General features: G+C 36.2%; 2 protein-coding genes across 5 annotated transcripts in view; one reads left to right on the plus strand and one right to left on the minus strand.

Annotated features, from left to right (window-relative positions):
• The window catches only part of zmp:0000000926 (ataxin-1-like), an 89,156-nt gene extending 69,454 nt beyond the window's left edge, over positions 1-19,702 (minus strand). For 2 of the 4 annotated variants that reach the window (XM_067592712.1, XM_067592711.1), the window contains exons 1-4: positions 18,604-18,835; positions 17,672-17,803; positions 17,328-17,486; positions 17,105-17,209 (exon numbers count right to left, since the gene is read on the minus strand). The gene's annotated coding sequence lies outside the window, so the exon portion shown is untranslated. Of the gene's footprint in view, positions 1-17,104; positions 17,210-17,327; positions 17,487-17,671; positions 17,804-18,349; positions 18,836-18,860 lie in introns of those variants that run through there. The other 2 variants (XM_067592715.1, XM_067592713.1) reach the window with 2 other exon arrangements.
• Positions 6,904-17,109, plus strand: cdh26.2 (cadherin 26, tandem duplicate 2; the record flags this gene model as incomplete). The annotated part of the gene is made up of 11 exons (XM_067593619.1): positions 6,904-7,038; positions 7,142-7,288; positions 7,441-7,585; positions 7,712-7,887; positions 9,166-9,297; positions 9,414-9,596; positions 10,200-10,518; positions 10,630-10,788; positions 10,888-11,112; positions 11,220-11,479; positions 14,238-17,109. Coding segments are annotated over 11 exons (2,163 nt in total), but the record flags the coding sequence as incomplete, so codon positions are not given.
• Positions 19,703-19,969: the final 267 nt, after the last annotated feature.

Genomic DNA, 19,969 nt, shown 5'->3' on the forward strand with positions numbered 1-19,969 from the left:
TGAGGATGATGATATGGTCAACAGAATATAAACTCTAAATTAATTAAGCAGGATTCAAGATGTTTATTGTCACTGCGGATATACAAGTAGCCTACAATTGAAACAAATGTTTCTGCCCTTGTGAAGAAAGGCAGAGATGATCTATTCATGACTTGTAGGACAGGTTTGGGCCACTCATAAAATCACTGAGAAAATTGATCAATGTCACAACTAAGCAATATTACACAGAAGGGTGTGCTTTACAGTCATTGTTAGCACAACAGTGATGCGGGCAGGAACGAGGCGCTTCCGCCTACAATTGTGTGAAATACTCTGGTTGAAAGGCTTCATTAGTGTACAGTAATATATATAGGTTAGGCAGAGATGATCTATTCATGACTTGTAAGACAGGTCTGGACCACTTGTAAAATTATTGAGAAAAATGATCAATGCCACAAATTTTCTTAAATCACTTGTATGTACCTCTTAAGAACAAATCTCTTACATACCAGTGGTTTCTGCATGAGGCCCATTGTCCTTACCCACATTCTCTGTCACACTAAAGTGAAAACAATAAACTGGTTGAGATCAACCACATCAGCCTACAGAGGGGATACATGGCCCCTACAAACTAAAATGTGTCCATAGTCACCAATTACATACACCAGTGCTGACCTTAAAGGATAGGTTGACAACTTTTCAACTCTGTTTTAAAACAACAGTCAGGTGCCCGTATGAACACTGAAAGAGGTTTTCCTCGCTGTAATCATTCCTCCTGTTCATACTGGCTATCAAAAGATCCCCTTCAAATGTGCTTTCAATGTATCTGCCACAGTTCCAGTCTTTTTAGCATAAATTTCCCTCTTTCTGTTTCCTTGGACAGTGTTTCCCTGTTGAGCTGCGGTGGAAGTATAGTAACAAAAAGAGGGACTTTGGCACTAAAAAGACTGTAAAATTGAAAGATATCTACTTGATTTGACTAATTTGGACGATTTCATATTAGCTTCAGATAAACTTAAAAACATTTTGGCACAGAAGGAGGCCTGTTTTCATTGAATTTTCACTTGTGATGGAATATTTTAATGGCCAGTATGAACAGGAGGAATGATGGCAAGAAAAACCTATTTCAATGTTCATTTGGGCACCTGACTATTGTGAACCCGTCCTTCTTCAAAAGAAATGGGTTTGCATACTACACAACTACATAAAATACTTGCATGATGCTCCCAAAAATAATCCACAATGCTAAATACTAAAGGCAATTTACACAGCTAAAAAGTGCTTAAACTCAATTTAGCATTCACAAACCAAATTAGTAACTAACCACATTGGTCAATAACACTGACTGTCTAATTCAACCAACCGAGCCGCAATTTGTAACATAAGGCTGGAGTGCGTGTATATAGGTCAGCAATGAAGGCAATGCATATATGTGTGGGTTACAGTATTTGCTGTGGAGGTGCTGAAAGTGCAAAACCAAAAGAAAAAAAAAAGGGTAAATGCCTGCTGAAGGAGAGGAGAGTAAGGCTGAATCCCAGTATCCACACTTGACAGCACTTGTAGACTTGCAGACTCGGCTGCATTCCTGGGAAGTCTGCAAGTGCTGCGGGATGTCCAAATCCACCTTCCATTATGTCCCCAAGGGAGACCACCTTAAGCAGACTTTCTGTGGACTTCTATAGAGTCCGCTCATTGTTCAGACTTCACGCGGCTTTGCTCTGAAAATGATCCTTAATCCACAGCAATATGGAAGTGAAGATGTTTTATCAATAATAAAAAAAATCATCATCATCATCATATGTAACATATTTACTTTAGTAGAAATTTGTACTTTCATTTTTGTTTTATACGTTTATTGCATAAGTTGTTAATAACAAAATCATAAAGAACCATTCAGATAAACTGTTTGTCACACAAGATACAGCTGTGCAGCAACAGGACAGCAAAGAGGTAAAACACAGAGAGTAATATGCAAATTTACATTTGATATCAACAACTCCCTGTGTCAGTGCAAAAACAATCTTCAGCCTGTGTGATATGTTTTGATGTTTTGCCTCTCTGATCCTTGTGTAGCTTTGGCTGAAAGGCGGTAGCAGAGCTTGTTTTCTGATTAATGTACGTAATACATTTTAAGTGTAGCACAGAATAAAATAACAAAATAACCACAAACTTGCCAACCAGCCCTTTAACCCCGTATGTCTGTGAGTGAGTGAGTGACTGAGAGAGTAATGAAGTTACACCACTGGTCGGATAGCTGAGTGTGGGAGTTTCCCCAGAAAAATGGTTCAGTGCAAACAGTATCTATTACATCATCAGGGAGTGTTTACAGTCATGTTCCCAAGCTCTCAACGAGACTGAGTGCCTGTTAGACCCGAGTGTAGCTCATTCTCTGCAAGACTGAGAGGGAACGTAGCCCCAAAATAAGTTTCAAAAACACACATTTACCGACCGAAGCATCTCACACAGAGGCTCTGACACTGAGAGCACCAAACCGCAGAAGGTCCGCGGACACAGTCACGTTTCACACAAGCAACACACTGTATTGGGGTTGTTTACACTCAGCATTAATGATTGACTTGATAGTTACTGCATTAAAACTATTTTTCAGGTTGTGGGTAAGTGAAATAATATTATTAATTAAATATATATAAATATATATAATATTATTAATATGCTGTACACATATGTGTACAGCACCTTGAGTTACAAATACAGTATGAAAAGTGCTGTACAAATAAATAAACTTAAACTTACACAAAAACAAACATTTTAAAAATGCTGCAATGTCCATGTCTGATGGTAACCAGGCAATGTACAAATCAAATTTCATACACGGTCCAGCCATGTACTAGGTTTTGACCCAGGTTTTGACCCAGGTTTGTTGGGTGTTGTCCATTTACAGTTCTTATCTTTTTCCCTGAGAAGTGATAGCATCAGGACTGCTCGTAAATGGTTTGGAACTGCCTTTCTTTATTGCAAAATGTCCCACCCAGGTTTGTACGATGTTGGCAGGAGTGTCTCACTCACTCAACTAAAATGATTCATGTGACATACGACGCTTCCTTTGATTTCCTGCGTACATTAGATATATGAGTCATTCTCACTGTTGCAGTGGAGCAATAATGAACTACGTGGGCTCAGTAGATTTATGCCCACAAATCTAATCAGCAAATTTGTTATCTTAATGTATAATTTATCTCTTATATACATAATAAAAAAACATATTATACCACAGTTCTGTTTTTAGCCTTATCGCTTGTTTATTGTCTACAACTACAAGTGATCTCTGAGCCTTTCATTTCTGTTTCTGCTGCAAATTGCTCAAATGGTATGTAGTAATAAAAGTGCATAACAGAGGTGGTGAAACATTCCTCTGTATGGCATCTTATGGAGACACATCCAAAAAACGCTTCTTCATATTATAGCAAACAAAGCTTATGGAACTCACAGACGGGAGGCCAGTCTGAGGGTAATTTTGTTGTCAGTCAGCATATTTCCAGTACTATCACAAACAATACAGACAAAACACATGATCTTTTTAAAACAAATGAGATACACAACGATGAACTGAAAATAACAAATATAAGCAAGCACCAATAAACAAAACAAAGGGTTGACGAACACTAAAAAACACAAGAGCATGAAAGTAAGTCAAAGTAACTCTACTAGTAACTCTAGTAAGTCTACTGTCAACTAATCACAGAAGGAACAAAGTCTTTATTTAATCTTTATGAATAAAATGCCATTTTATTGCTGTAATTGATTGATTGACATTTGTAGTTTTTTCCATATCCGATCTCTTCAATATTTAATTCCTATCCACATAAAAACAAAGTTTTTCTCTTTATTTTATAAAGAAAGTGCCATGCCAAACTGTATTAAACTGCATGAAATAAAGCATATGTTATTCCATATCTAATTTTTATCAGGAAAAGAATCCAGCCTCAACTGCTACAGGCAGGAATACTTTCCCAAATTTAACATGTGTGCTGTATTAAAAGAAAAAAAATGCCCTCATATAAAATCAATTGCTAATTGTGTTGGTATAACTGTCCCAAAACTGTGCTCAATTCATATGTTTTAAGGGAATAACAATGAGGACAAAATCAGTCCTAAAGCCAGATCGATGACGATAACTAGAAAGCGAGTCAGGACAAATTTATTTGTGTAGTCTGATGCTATCTCAATGGGCTTTACAAGAGCAGAAAAATGCCCCGACACAAGCTCACTAAACCAAAAGTGTGAGAAACTTGGCTTTGAAAATGAAAAAAGGCTTCAGGTTTTTTTTGAGCAGAATATAATAATGATAAATAATAATAGTCACACACATACATGCAATGTAGTCTACTCTGTACACACCAAGGCTGAACCTATAAGCTCCTATATGTAAACAAGTCAAAAGGTATGTTTTTCTCTAAAACCATGGAACAAACCTCCTAATGCTGATATTCTCATCAAAGGTGAAAAGACTGACATAGTCACTGATTTTAAATATTTTGGTGTGACATTGGATCCAAATTTGAACTTAAAGAAACATGTTAAAAAAAAAAACAGTTAAAACCATAAAGTACAACTTAGCAAATTTTAGACATGTTAGAAACTGTCTCTTTGGACGCAGCCAAGATTTATGCATGCTATGATTCTTTCCCATATGTCTTATTGCATCACATGTTGGGGGCAGGCTGGAGAAACAGCCATAAAACCTTGAGTCCTTATACAAAAAAACTCAAAAAGCCAATGCATTTCCATCACTGTAGGGTACTGGAGAAATTCAATTTACTAAGCTTTGAGAATTTTAGATTATTCTCAAATTTGTGCCTAGTTTATAAAATTTTAAATGGTTTGGTCCATCCTCCACTATGTGACTTTCTGAACACTTGCTCAGTAAGTTCTATTAGATCCTCCAGAATATCCTCTATACAAAATTGTACCATACAATTTCGTCACACTACATTTGGGCAGTCAGCTTTCTCTGTGAAAGCCACAACTCAGTGGAATGCCCTACCTGATGATATGAAGAACTGTAGTTCCATTAATACGTTCAAAACCAAATTAAAAAATCTACTAAAAGCCACTCAGCTCTGTAACCACTGAATCTAAATTTCATCTATGGTCTTCTCATTAACGCAAATAATCTTTCTTTTAATTTGACAAGTTTACATTATTAATTTCTAGTTGCCATTGGGGGTGTATGTGATGTGCTATTGTGTGTAGTTTTGTATTTTGTATGATGTGTTCTGTGTGTTTTTTGCTTTGTACTGTTTGTTATTGTGCTGTTATATGTTTTAATTGTAAGGGACTGCAGATGAAAATTAGCTTGAAGCTAAATCTGGCACAGTACATCAAATGTCAACATTTATATTTCATACTGTACATGATCCCATTAAATAAAATACAACATATACCTGTGGTACATTGAGGCTTTAGCATAGCTTGCCTGAAGTTCACGGAGAACCACAGTGTTCACTATCAAATACAATGAAATCTTATTTGATCGTCGTTTTTTAACAGTAGCAGAGTTTAGTGCAGGTCATTTTGATTTCCACAGGCTGTCTGCTCATTCAGACCAAAGCAAGAGTCAATCACATGGCTCTGTTCTTTTGTTTTGTAAAATTTAAACAGACTAAAATTAGATTTAGAATTAAAAATGCTTGAGTTAAATAGAAATGACCTGCAATAAACTGTGTTATTTTGAAAAGAAGTAGCAATAACATTTCATAATATTAAGCATTTAAAATGTATCATTTTTAAAAATTCAATGGTATATATTATATAATATTATATATTATATCATGAAATGTATCATATATTTTATATAATATGTTTTGTTTGTAATATGTGTTTATTCATTGAATATATAGCTCAGAAAGTTTTATTTGCTCATTTAATGTCAAACAATTTGGATCTCTATAGCTGCTAGCAAGCTAACTGCTTTTAAAGCACATTTAAAACCTACTCCAGCAAAGCTAACTGCTTTTAAAACACCTAAAAAATAAAAATAAAAATATTCACCTTAAAAAACCTACATTGAGATTAATTTTTTCTTATGTTGCATCTGTGTGATTTTAATTTATTTTATTTATTTGACTGTGATCTGTGTTGTTTTATTCATGCTTGCTTTCTTTTACCAGTTTGCACATTGTGAAGCACACACACACACACACACACACACACAATAGTTTGTACACATCTAGCTGCTGTGAAGTGTCTCAGCTTTCAGCTAGGATCCTGTAAGGCTCATGTGAGGTAATTTGTTGTGACGTAGGCCCTCCCACTCGCAGGTATACTGCAGCCAATGCCCGCACTGGCATGCAGTCATGCTTGGACTCAAGTGTATTTAAGGAATAGTCTATTATCTGAGGGACTAATATCTATAACAACTCATCATCTGGATACAGAATGGAGACAATATACTTAAGTTTTTTCATGATGCTGGTAAGGACTTACTTTATTTTTTGTGGCAGTCTTTCTGGACAGAAGAATTAAGCTTACTCACACATAGTTCTGCCTTAAATTCCAACATGACTGATTGTTTTTAGAAACTATGTTTACATCCAACAGATGACATTATTACATAAATGAGGACATACAGGTTTATTATTTTAACCTGCAAGGTAAAATTTTATATCAATAAACTGAAAGAACAATATACAAATGGGAGCTCTTTTTTCTGATTGTAAATATTCAGAACTGCTATAAAAGTATAGCAATTTAGAAGTTACAAATCCAATATTTATCAATTATTCTAAAAATTTTGCTCAATCATAATAAGAACCATTGCAGCAGATGCAGGTTATGTCAGTTAACAGGTTACATCTTATCCATTTGACCTATACAGAGGTGTTCTGTTAGAGCTGTAATGCATACAAATAAAAACTAAAGTGTTTATAAATAATAATAGTAACATACAAATTGTAATGCAATGTTTGTTTTGTGCAGTGTTTGGGGGTCCACCGGTCTACTTCAGAAATTTTGCAGCGACAAAAAAGAAACTGGATCATAGAGTCCTTTAATATTGATGAAGGCAATACAAAACCTTACCCATATCATCTGGGCAATGTGAGTATCAAAGAATCACAATGCATGGTTATGAACAGCACATAATTATGATGCAGAAAGATTATTACAAAAGTTGCTGCTGTTGTGTTTTGACTCCCTACAGATAAAAAAAGAGAATAACCTCACCCTTTTCAAGATAAGTGGTCATGGAGTTGATGAGGAACCCATAGGAATATTACGAATCAACGAATTCACAGGAGAGATTACTGTCCATGGCCCTGTGGACTATGAGAAATACCAAACTCTTGAGGTTAGAAGGAGTTCACTAAAATGGCATTGTTACAACAACCTCCTGGAAAGCATAAAGGATGTTTGTGTGTGTGTGTGTGTGTGTGTGTAATTGGGCAGTGGAGAATGGTGGAGGGTTTAATTATTTTGCATTGTTTTGCTTTTGCATCACAGGTGAAGTTTCAGGCGTTTGATAGAGAGAATCATTTGTTGGACACACAGCTGGGCATCGAGATAATAGTTAAAGATGCAAATGACAACCCTCCAAAGTTTGACCGTAAAATGTACGAGGTCACCATAAAAGAGTCCACATTACAAGGTAATTTCCTGATGTAATCTCTACAACTATTATTATAAAGTGGTAATTTACACAAATTAAAATTGTTCTGCAAGTCACAATGGCCAAAAATATAATAAAACAAAAAACTTTTTCTGATGCTGACAGGCACTGAAGTGATCACCATTAAAGCAGAAGATGACGACTCCGATAAGATTAATAAAATGTTTGATTTGAAAATAGTCTCAGTCATTCCTCAGCAACAAGACCTGAAGTTCTACATAACCCAGAAAGCTGATGCTCAAACTGGAACCATTTCATTTTACGGGTGTCTGGACCATGAGGTGAGAGGAGTCGTTGCTTGATGGCATGATTCTCAAACCAAAAAAATATAATCTGTTGATCTTGGCACTTTCATCTCCTTAAAGGCCGAATGAGTAGGATTTTCTTAAAAAAAAAAAAAATGTATAGACTCATACAAAAATAATCCCTCACAATCATCACTTATGACCCACTAGAAGTGTGTGGCGGTGTCTGTATCTGCAGAGACCCTGCCCTCTGCCTGTATTTTCTTATTTTGCTGTGTTTGGGACATTTCTGGGTGTCAGCCTTTAGGCAGTGGGTGCATAGCCCCTAGCAAATAACAGCGCACAAGGTGTGAGGTCAGGACTCTATAAACATGTAGTGATGGGGGACCTTATTAGTCGGGTAGGGCTGTGCAATATGACAATATATATCGTGTGACGAGAGAAAAATGTCTATTGTTTAATATTTTTTTTATTTTTGTCTATTGGCAACATTTTTCGTTATTTATAGTCTGTCCATCTTTTGCACGGATTACATCGATAAATTACTCTTCTTGGCTTCTTACTCATGAAGCTTTTATTGCACTTCCAGTAACATAATGAGTTTAGTTGCTGTCAACTCTCCAACTCTCTACTGCTCTGTTTCTACAATGCTGCACTGCACACATGCTGAGAAAGAGCAGAGAAGCAGCGAGACAGCGACCGTAAATGACTTATGTTATTTACCTAATTTATGTGCACTTGTTTAATTTCAGCTCAGTGTGAGAGTCTCTGCTGCGTTTTGCTGTCATTTATGGTCACGCTACTCTCCTCTGCTCTCTACGATTCACCGCGCGTGGGGCTGAGCCCTCCGTGTGCGTGTGCTGCACACACAGGAGAGACAGTGACGCAGGTGAAGTACTGGAGTTGACGACAACTACACTTGTTACGTTGCTGTAAGTGCAATAAAAGCTTTGGGAGTAAAAAGCCAAGAAGAGTAATTTAATTTAATCCACACAAAGGATGGACAGACAGCGGTGGGAGATGGAGGGGACAGACCAACTATTTACGCATTGAATTAAAAATGCGTTATATCGAGATAGGCATTGTTATCAGGATATGAAATGACCTATATAGAGATATGAGATTTTGCTCATATCGTCCAGCCCTACAGTCAGGGGGCATGCGCTTCTGATGTCATTGAGCCGGGGAGGAGAGACCAACTTTGAATGTTGTATTTACAAACTGCAACCGACAAATCCTACTCATTCTGCCTTTAAATTTAAAATAACTTGTCTAAAACAAATGCATTTGACCTGCATCTTTTTAATTTGTCAGAAAGCAGAGAAATACACCATTTTAGTAGAGGCCAAAGATCGTGGAGAACCAGAAAAACTTTCAAGCACCTGCACTGTTATAATCAATGTAGAAGATGGAAATAACCACCCTCCTGTGATCACAGGACAAACTGTGAGCAAGCACTGTATTTCTTTCAATTACCTCAAGTAAGGCAAGCAGCAGCAGCTGTTGTCTAGAATACAACTGTCTCTTTTCATAATAAAGGTTTCATTTATTTTGCACCCCAGGGTCCTGGAAAAGTTAAAGAAGGACAGGAAAATGTCCTTGTTTCACGTCTGAAAATTACAGACGAAGACACCAAAGGCACAGCAGCCTGGAGAGTCAAATATCAAATCCAAGGAGACACAAACAACAACTTCAGAATCACTACTGATCTTGAGACAAATGAGGGACTACTGTATGTGGAAAAGGTATTTAAAAAAATGCATCAGAACATCACAAACTCTTAGAACATCAGTGCAATTTAGTATCTTCAAAAACCATTAGAGAAAAAAAGAACCAGATATAATACGCACTTTCAGTCACAGTTTACAGTGGACTTCAAGTCCTGAATATGCTGTACAGTACTTGATGTCTGCCCTTCAGATATCATGCAGTATTAATTTTATCAACATCTACATCCTATATGCATCCATTTCAGCCTCTAATTTTTCCTTCAGACATTATTCTCTTTAAATCAGTGAACCTCATAAATTCACTCTCCGAAAATCAAAACAAATCTTTGTTTTGCACTTTTAAGTTTTTAGCCTTTGACAAAATGTGTACTAGCAGTGCTAACACATCCTAAGGAGGGGGTGAGACTTAAAGGAATATTCTTGGATGTGGTAATTAATGCATATTTCTTGATTTTAGTACTACATTGCAGAAATTGCAGACTACCATCTACTACTATAACATTTTCTTATTTACTTTATGGCTTTTTGTACTCTTGTGGTATGTGATGGTAAGATACATTGTGGCATGAATTTCAATCTTTGTCTCAAACAACCATTCAATATTTACTTTTTTTACAGCCTCTGAACTATGAAGACGGTGCTGAGAAGAATGTGACTGTCATTGTAGAGAATGACATCCCTTATTACTCATGTGAAGTGGTGAGTCGCAGCGCCACTGGTCTTTGGAAATTAATCACTTTTAGTGGTGTCACTAGTGGTGGTGCGTCTTTGACAGGGCAGGCACGAGGTTTAACCAGCCTCCTTGTGACAATTACTGTCGAGGATGTCAATGAGTCTCCAATCTTTGACAAACCTTACAAACAAATTAAACTGGTTGAGAATGTTGCTGCGGGACTGTACCTGGAGACATTTACAGCTAGAGACCCTGATGTCAAGAGTGCAAACACTTTTGTGTAAGTCATGAACATACTAGCCACATGTCCATCTTAAAAGATAACAAGATTCTAAATTAGTACGTCAATAAATAAACTGAAAATGTCTAACACAGCGCGTGTATGTTTCAGATACATGAAAGGAGAGGATCCAGCTGGCTGGGTCACAGTGGACCCTGTGACTGGAACAATAACCACATTAAAGATCATAGACCGAGAGTCATCCTTTGTGAAAGACAATATCTATAAAGTCACAATATATGCTGTTGACGATGGTAAGTAATGGATGACTATTTACATATTTTATATGTTTTAAATCACAATCTCTTAATCACATTACTGAAAACTTGCAATACATGTTTTTTTGTCACCAGGTAAACCTCCAATGACAGGCACTGCAACGCTCAACATCTTTATTAGCGATGAGAATGATAATGCTCCATCCCTGACTGTAAGCACAATTGACATGTGCCAATCTAGTGGGTCCTCTCTGGCCAACATCACAGCCTTGGACCCGGATGGAGATCCTTATGGCGGACCTTTCTTCTTCAAGCTAAGTGGTGATGTTCAGGGCAAGTGGAAGGTTGACCCTGATAAAGGTGAGCACTTGAGGTTAAAGCATAGCCAAGATTATTTAACTCACAAGTCTATGTCTAGTTTATACAATATGTCACAATGAATTTTAACCGACATTCTGTATGTGCAGGCTACTCAGTCAACCTGGTGAAAGAGAACACTGTTCATTCAGGATACCATGAGTTGTTGCTGGAAGTGTCTGACCGTCAGGGTGTAACTGCTGTCCACAACCTGTCAGTCACTGTGTGTGACTGCTTAGATGCAGCGAGGCCAAACTGTCACGTCCGCAAAGTTACTGGCTCCACACCAGGAGGAGGAGCATTTGTAGTCATTATTTTCGGCATGCTACTATTTGCAGGTAGGCGGCATTCCCATAATAAACGGATTAGTGATTAAGAACACCTTATTTTGGAGTTTGAAAGTTGAAAAAAAAACAACATATAAAATATATACAATGCATATAAATATAATAGAGTTTTAAATTTTGTTCATGTGCTCTTCCTCAGGTAAAAAATAATAGCCTTATTTAGGGCATTATTCTGTATGATTTGAGCTGCGTGTGTGCTCTTTGTATCCCAGGTTTTCTACTTTTGGCTTTTCTGGTGTCATGTGAGAGACCCTTACCTTTACCCTTCCCAGATGACGGTTCAGGACAACATCTGATTAGATGTAACACTGAGAAGCCTGGAACTGACTGCAGAGTAAATGCTTTTGTTACAATATTATCTGTGTTTGAGTCATACTATAGGGTAATACAGACTATTTGTTTTTTCTTTTTCTTCAAGTTGAATATTAAGGTCAAAAGTTAAATGTGCTCCAGTCTATTAGAATTTTTTTTTTTTCTGACTGTTAAGAGGTGTGCATTTTACAGCAGAAGGAATTTAGTCTGCAAAATAAGGGAACTAAAACTGTGACTTGTAAAAAAAAAAAAAAAAAAAATCTGTTTTAAAATTTTAAACAGGTGATGTTTGAGCTAAACCAAGGACACAGTTGCGACGAGAAACAAAAAAATATATACCCAGGCCAAATGAGGCGGGTATGTATACTGTATACTGATATACTGTAAATATTAGATATACTCTCGATGAACTTAATAACACCCTTATAAAACACATTTTTTGTAATCTGCTATGTATAATGAAAAAATGGACACTAATCAATTTTTTTTCAGTTACTGATGTGTGGTGATAACTTGATTTGAAATTACTTTTTTGCAGTTAATCCCTATGCCAGCATCTGGGACAGCAATACACGGCACTGATTTCATAATAGGGCAAGATCAAGGGGACTATTTGCATAGGGTAAAGAAATTATTATTATTATATATATGTTAAATATGTTAAATTTGTGTATTTATTTATCTATAAATATATATATATATATATATATATATATATATATATATATGTGTGTGTGTGTGTGTGTATGTATGTATGTATGTATGTATGTATATATATATATATATATATATATATACACACACACATATATACACATTTGTATATGTATTTATTTATTTATTTGTATATTAATTCATTTACTTATTCATTTATTCACACATTTTTATCTAGTTATAATTTTATTTTTTTATTTATTCATTTATATGCATACTGACTTGAAAAGTCAGGGGGCGGACTCTGCCCTGCAATTGGTGGCTGAACTTGAATCTACTGCTTTTGCCTAATTCAGGATGGATCTTAATGAAATCTTGCATGCCACAATGGTAGATATGTTGCTTTTTTACATCTGATTGAGTGCTTCGCTGAACGAACTGAAATGATATCGGCCCTGACTGACATAGAAATGAATGAAGCTATGTTCACGATCCCAGATCCTGCTGGGTCTGTTATACTGTTCATTCACCAATCAGGCTTTAACCCGCCCCCTGATTTTTAAGGGATGAAGTTGAGACATTTATTTATTTCGCTGCAGCAACTTACACTATGGATAAATAAATGTATATATATAAATTTAAAAAAAATATATAAATAGATAAATAAATGTGTGAATAAATGAATAAGTACATAAATAATTTAATATACAAATGAATGAATGTATAAATACACAAATACATTAACATTTATATATTTATTTAAGCATTTCATTATATAATTATTTGTGTATTTATATATTTGGTTTTGGCCCTTAAAACCCACCATATGATATAGCTTATTTCTCTGTGCCATTGACCTCCATTGTTGTCCAAAAGCAGTAAGCCACACCCTTGTTATAGGTGACATTTCTTTTTATTTATGTTTTCAGTCGAACCAAATAAGCTCAGGAATGGAAGCCACGGATAGGATGGTAAATTTGGTTTTGGTTTTTTCATAAGATTTGTTGGCAACTAGAATATATAGAATATCGCCAGCCTTATCCTTTAACATTATTCTTATATTATGTTGTAGTGACAAATGGAGACTAATTAGAATTATTTCAAAAGTGATGGGTTGTAATGTCTCAACATGTTTTTTTTCCCCCAGGTGATATCAGTAAGTGGAGCATCACAAGACTGTTCAAAAAGCCACCTGTCCCAAAGTAGAAGCCTAATGGAACAAAGGTTTACCTACGGCAATATGCATAGGGTACTGAAAAAAATATTTATATATTATTATTATTGAAACTGACTAATGCTCAATCAAGTTTAAAGAAGCAGATGTCAATAATTTTACCCAGCCATGAAATTTTGCAGTTCATTCAATTCTATCATATTTCAAAAGTTGCCACAATGTATTTATTCATCAGCGAAATGCTTAATTTTGCAGTCAATGGATGTATCATCGACCATGGCCTTGAGACAGCATGGAAACTCTACTGGCAGGGTACTGCAATCTAAACTATAACCTCTTTTCCTGTGATTTCTTTCCCTCACATATCCATACAGTTAAACTACAAATGATTGTAAGTTATTTAAAACAACTGAATTCATCAAACTATCTATTCTGACTTCCCAGGCTTGGATGGGACACAGTGACTATTCTGAATATCAAAGAACTGATGCTATCCAACAAGAAATCCTGCTCAAAGTACTAAATAAGGTAATGAGTAATGCTCTTTCTTTTTATTAATGTATTTTAATCATTTATAAGTTCTATTGTATTCTAATACCACTGTATTCCATCCTTTTCTTTTTTTGTCATCTGTATACTAGATGTTGTACACTCTCCAGGCACCAGGAGAGGAGCTGGGTGATTACGCCCCTCATGTGTATGCTGAGGAAGGAGACATAGAGACCAATTTTGAGGTTGATGCCATTTCCATCCCTGATATTCCCTTTGACCCAGACTTGGACCTGGACCTGGATTTGAAGTTCAGTACTCTGGCCAAAATCTGCATGGCTAATGTCAGCACTGCCTACAGTGAAAAAAACTTCTATGTAATAGAAAAACATCAGACAACAGGTCTGATCCAGGTGGAAAGTCAACTAAAATGAAGAGCAAACCTTCCACCACATTTGCAAATTATGTGTAATTCTATTTTTATATTCATGAATTGGAAAGGTTACCTGAATACGGTATAAGGTGCTTTTAGCATAATCCTTAGTTATGCTACTTTTAGCAATACTATAAAAATTAATTCATCTTCTCTAGATTCTGTATCTGTCAATGATGTTGGGGACAAAAAATGAATGACTATGTCTGAGAAAATATGGGAATTAGCACTTTCTTGTACCCATAATTGATCAGCAAACGCCACATATGGGTTACTACAGTTCTTGGCAATTAATAGTTTCCACTATTCATAAGTAATTTTACCAAAATCGTACTCGAGGGTCTCTACTTTATGATAGATAGAAAACTGTTACATTTATTTTGGGATTGTCCGGTGTTACACTCATTTTGGTAAAATATTTTTTATATGTTTGTATGTTAATATATAGAGCAGGGCTGCCTTTCCTCACTAAGACTATGATACAAGCAGTGTTGATGGTGCACAGGGAATTGTTTCTTAAAGGCTGGAAATTATGAAATATTTTCTGTTATACATGCAAAAGAAAAAAAAAAAGCTTTTTAACAACTTGAATTTTTGGATTAAATGGGAGAAATCTTGGGAATCTTTACTGCAATGCCTGAAGACAAACTGAAGGTACATATTTTCATTTATAGCTTTTTGATAATCGCTGTGTGTTCAAAGTCAGGCGCTGAGGTTCTGACAGTGTGATAAGGATGATGTTTTTATGTTCACTTATCATTATAAGATAGGGGACTTTATTCTCTAGAGGTCACAAATAGTTAACAAAGATCAAAAAGAAATAGCTGGACATCAATGTTGATTGAAACTGCACTGATTTTATCAGTAATAAACAACAAGTACAGAGAATAAGAGAAAGGAGACAACATGTGTCATAATGCAACCTGATGGGGAAAATGAAAATGACTGAATAATCCACATTTCCAATGAATTCTTTGTTTCCTTTTCCTGGTGACATGATTAATGACTATGTTGAAATTGTACTGCATGGCATGATAAACAAACGATATTCGTTGGAAACAGGACAAGGCAGGACAAGCTCAGTTGAATTGCTATCAAGAGCTTCATCAGCAACTACAACATTTATCCCTGCATAACCTTCCTTGCGCAAATGTTGCTGGACCGGTTTTCAAGTACAGTGGGTCCCTGATAAAATTCCTCCAGAAAGTCAATTAAATTTAGCGATGCTCCAATCCATGGAACCAGGAGACGTCACATATGATGTGGAAGATTTAACTATTCATGATTGACACATTAGGTATGCTCCTTTCATTCCATTTAGGCTTTTTTCAACACAGCAGCATTTGACACAAACTGCAGAGTGTATGAGCTACACTGATCAGTGCTCATCAGGGTGTGTAGCAAGCCAGGGACATGGTATGCAGAGATAGGATCTCACAAAAATGTTTTCTTTCTTTCTTTCACTAAAGGCCGCATTGAATGAGTCAAACTAGCATTACTACATGCAGGTATGTCTAATGTAAATAAAGCACTTCCAAGGAAGAATGATAATTACTGACGCGTCATGATTCTGTGGAATCCTATTCAACCATTACCGGCTTGTCAAGACAGTCTGGTATTTGTTGTTTACACTTTAAGTTACAAAAAGGTTTGTGGTTGTCTGTGTATATGTGTATGTGTGGGTACATATCCACATCTCATATACTCTACATTCTATAAAGGGTGATGTAAATCTGTTTTATTTTCTTCTTACCTAATTCAAATGTTGGCATATAAAATATATTTTTAGATGCAGTTATGAAGGGGCACAGATCAGACAGATCAGAAGTCAAATTTCATACTTCACATACAATTTTCTCTGGAACGAGAAATTCACGTACATACACACATACATGTGTCAATACATCTGATGCCATTAACTGCTCTAACACTGGGGCTTTCTTAATATAAAGCTCAACATTATAATCTATTTTATCAAAATATTTCCTATGAATTGCTGACTCCTTGTGGCTTTTCAAATAATGACATTACCTGTAGCCATGAAGATTGCCCTAATGAGCCATAACGACCTTACAGTCATTCTATATGATGCTTTTCCACGTACCATTAACCATGTATTCTTAGTGCTAACTTTGCTCACCCATATTATTTTTACGTGATTTGTTGAACCTAAATAGGGTTTCATTTCTGGCTCATGGCCATAAGCAGAGCTACAAATAATTCGGGGGTGATAAATGATGTGATGTCTCTAACTTTAGGAAAAAATGGTTTGAGTGAACTGTCCTTGGGCACGGAAATAACATTTTTTTTCCAGACTTTTTTCTCAAGCAAGGTACACAAGTATGAATTCCTTGTGTATTGAGTAATATCCAAAATTTTTGTCTGTTTCTCTGCTAATATAGGCCTCAACATACAGTAAATATAATGGGTAACTAAATTAAGTCTAAAAATCAATCACTACACTACACTTGCAGTAGTATGGGATGAAAAACCTAATTGATTTGGATCTCTAGAGAAATCACTGAAACACTGACTTAATGTATAACTGCACACTTTTCACCAGTAAATACGGTGTGTGTTGTTTACTTGGAGCTGTGGCCAGCCTGGAAGATGCTGACAGGACACTGGGTGGGTGCTGCTTTTCCAAATGGAAGCCTTTAAGAGGATAGTCCCCAATTCTCTCCACCGAGCCTGGACAACAGGACCATAAAAAAAACAAAACAATGAAAAAACATACATGAAACAACACATAAAACTTAACAGCACTCCATCTTGATCACACAGTGATAGCATTAAGTGATGACAGTACCAAGCATGCAGCAGATGAGATCAGAGGCATTGCAACAGCGGGGTGAGGGTATTCAAAGATGTCCGACTCGGGTAAGGTTGCAATAGCCCAGAAAGATGCAGAAAGGTGGAATAAATCTTCGCTAGATGAAGGGCTGCTGCACAAGGATCATCCTGGGAGCTGTGAGAGAAAAACAATGTCAATTGCACAACCATAACTGAGAAAGGTATCTATTTGTGAAGTTGAGACAACTAGGATAACTAAGCAAGAGGTTCAATGTATAGCAGGTAGTCATACTCTGCTGCTTCCTTTGTTCTGTAAAATACTATAGCAATAATTTGCAGGCACAACTAGAGATCTCCCACCTGGAATATTGCTCTCCTTAAGGACTTAAAGAAGAAGCGTAGCCTCAGACTCCAACAAGATGTTCCTCCTGGGAACCCCCATTTTCAGAGCCACATCCAGAAAAACATCAGGTTCTCGATTGGTCCACACGCCTGTTTTAAAAAGGCACAGCAGGTTACTGAAAAATAGTGTGCGTATGTGTATATGTGTGTGTTTGTGTGTGAATGAAAAGAAAAAAAGAAAGAAGTCACTGTTTAGGGAATCCTTATGTAGGATCATTTTTTACTTAAGTTGAAACAAGACATGTGGTGACAAATTATTAGATGCTTTAAAAAAACAAAAAAACAAAACACTATAAAGTTTTTAAGGTTTTCTTTTTGTTTGTTTGTATTGACGTTTGTGCTCTGTATTATGTGTTTTCCAGCTTGCCAAGTGTTTGTAGCATTGGTGTGTGCATGTTTACTTACTTACTTGCTCCAACAAATATAAACATGAAAGCATGAAAGAAAGAAAGGATATAACACAATGTGCTACTGTCAACAACAAATGTGTTATCGTTGTTTGTAAAATATGAATCTGCATTAACATTTATATGAACACTGAATGAAATGACTAACATTCATGTAATGTGAAAGTGTTTGCTTGTAGTAACTATAAGGGAATTATGCCCCACTTATGAATCCCTCAGCCTCTTTTACCTTTCAATTAATATGGCTGCCAAAGTTACTGAGTGGTCTAGTCTCAGCAGCTGCTTTCAGCTAGCTTAACTAAGCTTAATTTGCTGGATAAACCCACTGTATGCTACCTATCTAGCACCACACACCAACAAAAGTTAGTAACTAATCCAGCTAGCTAGCTGGTGAAGAAAGTTCATGAGCTAGCTAACGTTAGCCAGATTTTTTTCTCAGGAACTGGTGGAGTGCAGAACAGAGCAGAAAGGTCAGTATCTTACACTCGTCTCTTGGCCAGAAACATGCTGCAGTGGCTTGGAAACGTTGCTTTGTGTCAGACTAATGAGCAGCAGTCAATTATTAGCACAATGTTAATTTTAAGGTTTCAACGAGTGCTGTGTGCTCATAGATATAAAAACGTTTTGTTTATGTGTGTGTTTGTGAGCTTGTTTTGTGTGCTCTTCCGCCCCAACATGGTCACATTTCGAGTGACGCACATCCATGATAGATGCTGCTAAATGAATTGTGTGTAATTTACCTTGTGAAGCAGCTGAACTCGCGAGATCACGACATCACGAGATCATGCGAGATTCCATTTGGTACTTAAGGTTAGTGTGCAACATCAGTTTCTTCAACGTGCGCTGTCTGATGATAACTCATATTACTAATAGAAGTGTTAACCTAATGACATAATGTCAAGTGAGTTATTACATTTATTTGTATCATACAAAGAAAACACTTTCGTTACATAACATTATCTTGTCCATATGATGATGTAAAAGTAGGCAGTCCCATAAGATTCAGACTTCGTTTTAATGAATAATGAAGCTATCCTACATTAGTCATGTAAGGTCCACTGACATAGTAAATATAACACAGCAGCCTCTATAACTGCATCAGGCTGATGTAGGCCATCTTTTAAAAGAGCAGGAAACCACAGTGGTTCATCTCCACTTAACCTTTTACTTCTTACTAATACATGATAAAACATTTATCCTCCAATGTGTCTATTCATTAACCTCCTCTTTCATGTTTAAAGAGCAACATCTTCCCTTATTCATCTCTCCCATTCTAATTCTACAACCATTTTCTGAGTGACTTACTGGAATATACATCAAAATCCATGGTTTCTTTGCCTTAAATTGTCCTTTTTTAAAATCATGTTTTCACTGAGAACTACATAAATACATACGTAGCATTTTTATCATTAAACACAAACCCATTATGGGCTGCCCACAGATCAACCCATAAATACACATGTGCGTCATTGTAATTGCTGGGAATTGAGCAAAACACCCCTCTGGAATGACAGCCAATGGACAAGCATAACAGTGCTTCTGTTTTGCTTATCTAGCAGCTTGCTTATTAATATAAATGTGTGCTACTCATCAGTATTTCTCCAATAAGCATGATTTGCCACCTGAGCTGAATTACAGGCAGTGAATGAACAAGGGACATCATAACAACCCAGATATCATCATTTGGACTCCACATGGCTTCATTCACTTTATTTGCCAAATAAATATTCCATAAAAAATGTAATTCAAGTTACTAAATTATGGAAGATGCATGCTCTTTTGGTTCATTTTGGATTTGCTTGGTCCTAAAAAAAAATCATTCATCAAAATAGGTTATAACATCTAACAA

Source organism: Thunnus thynnus, chromosome 6 (assembly GCF_963924715.1).
Source record: "Thunnus thynnus chromosome 6, fThuThy2.1, whole genome shotgun sequence".
NCBI lineage: Eukaryota > Metazoa > Chordata > Actinopteri > Scombriformes > Scombridae > Thunnus > Thunnus thynnus.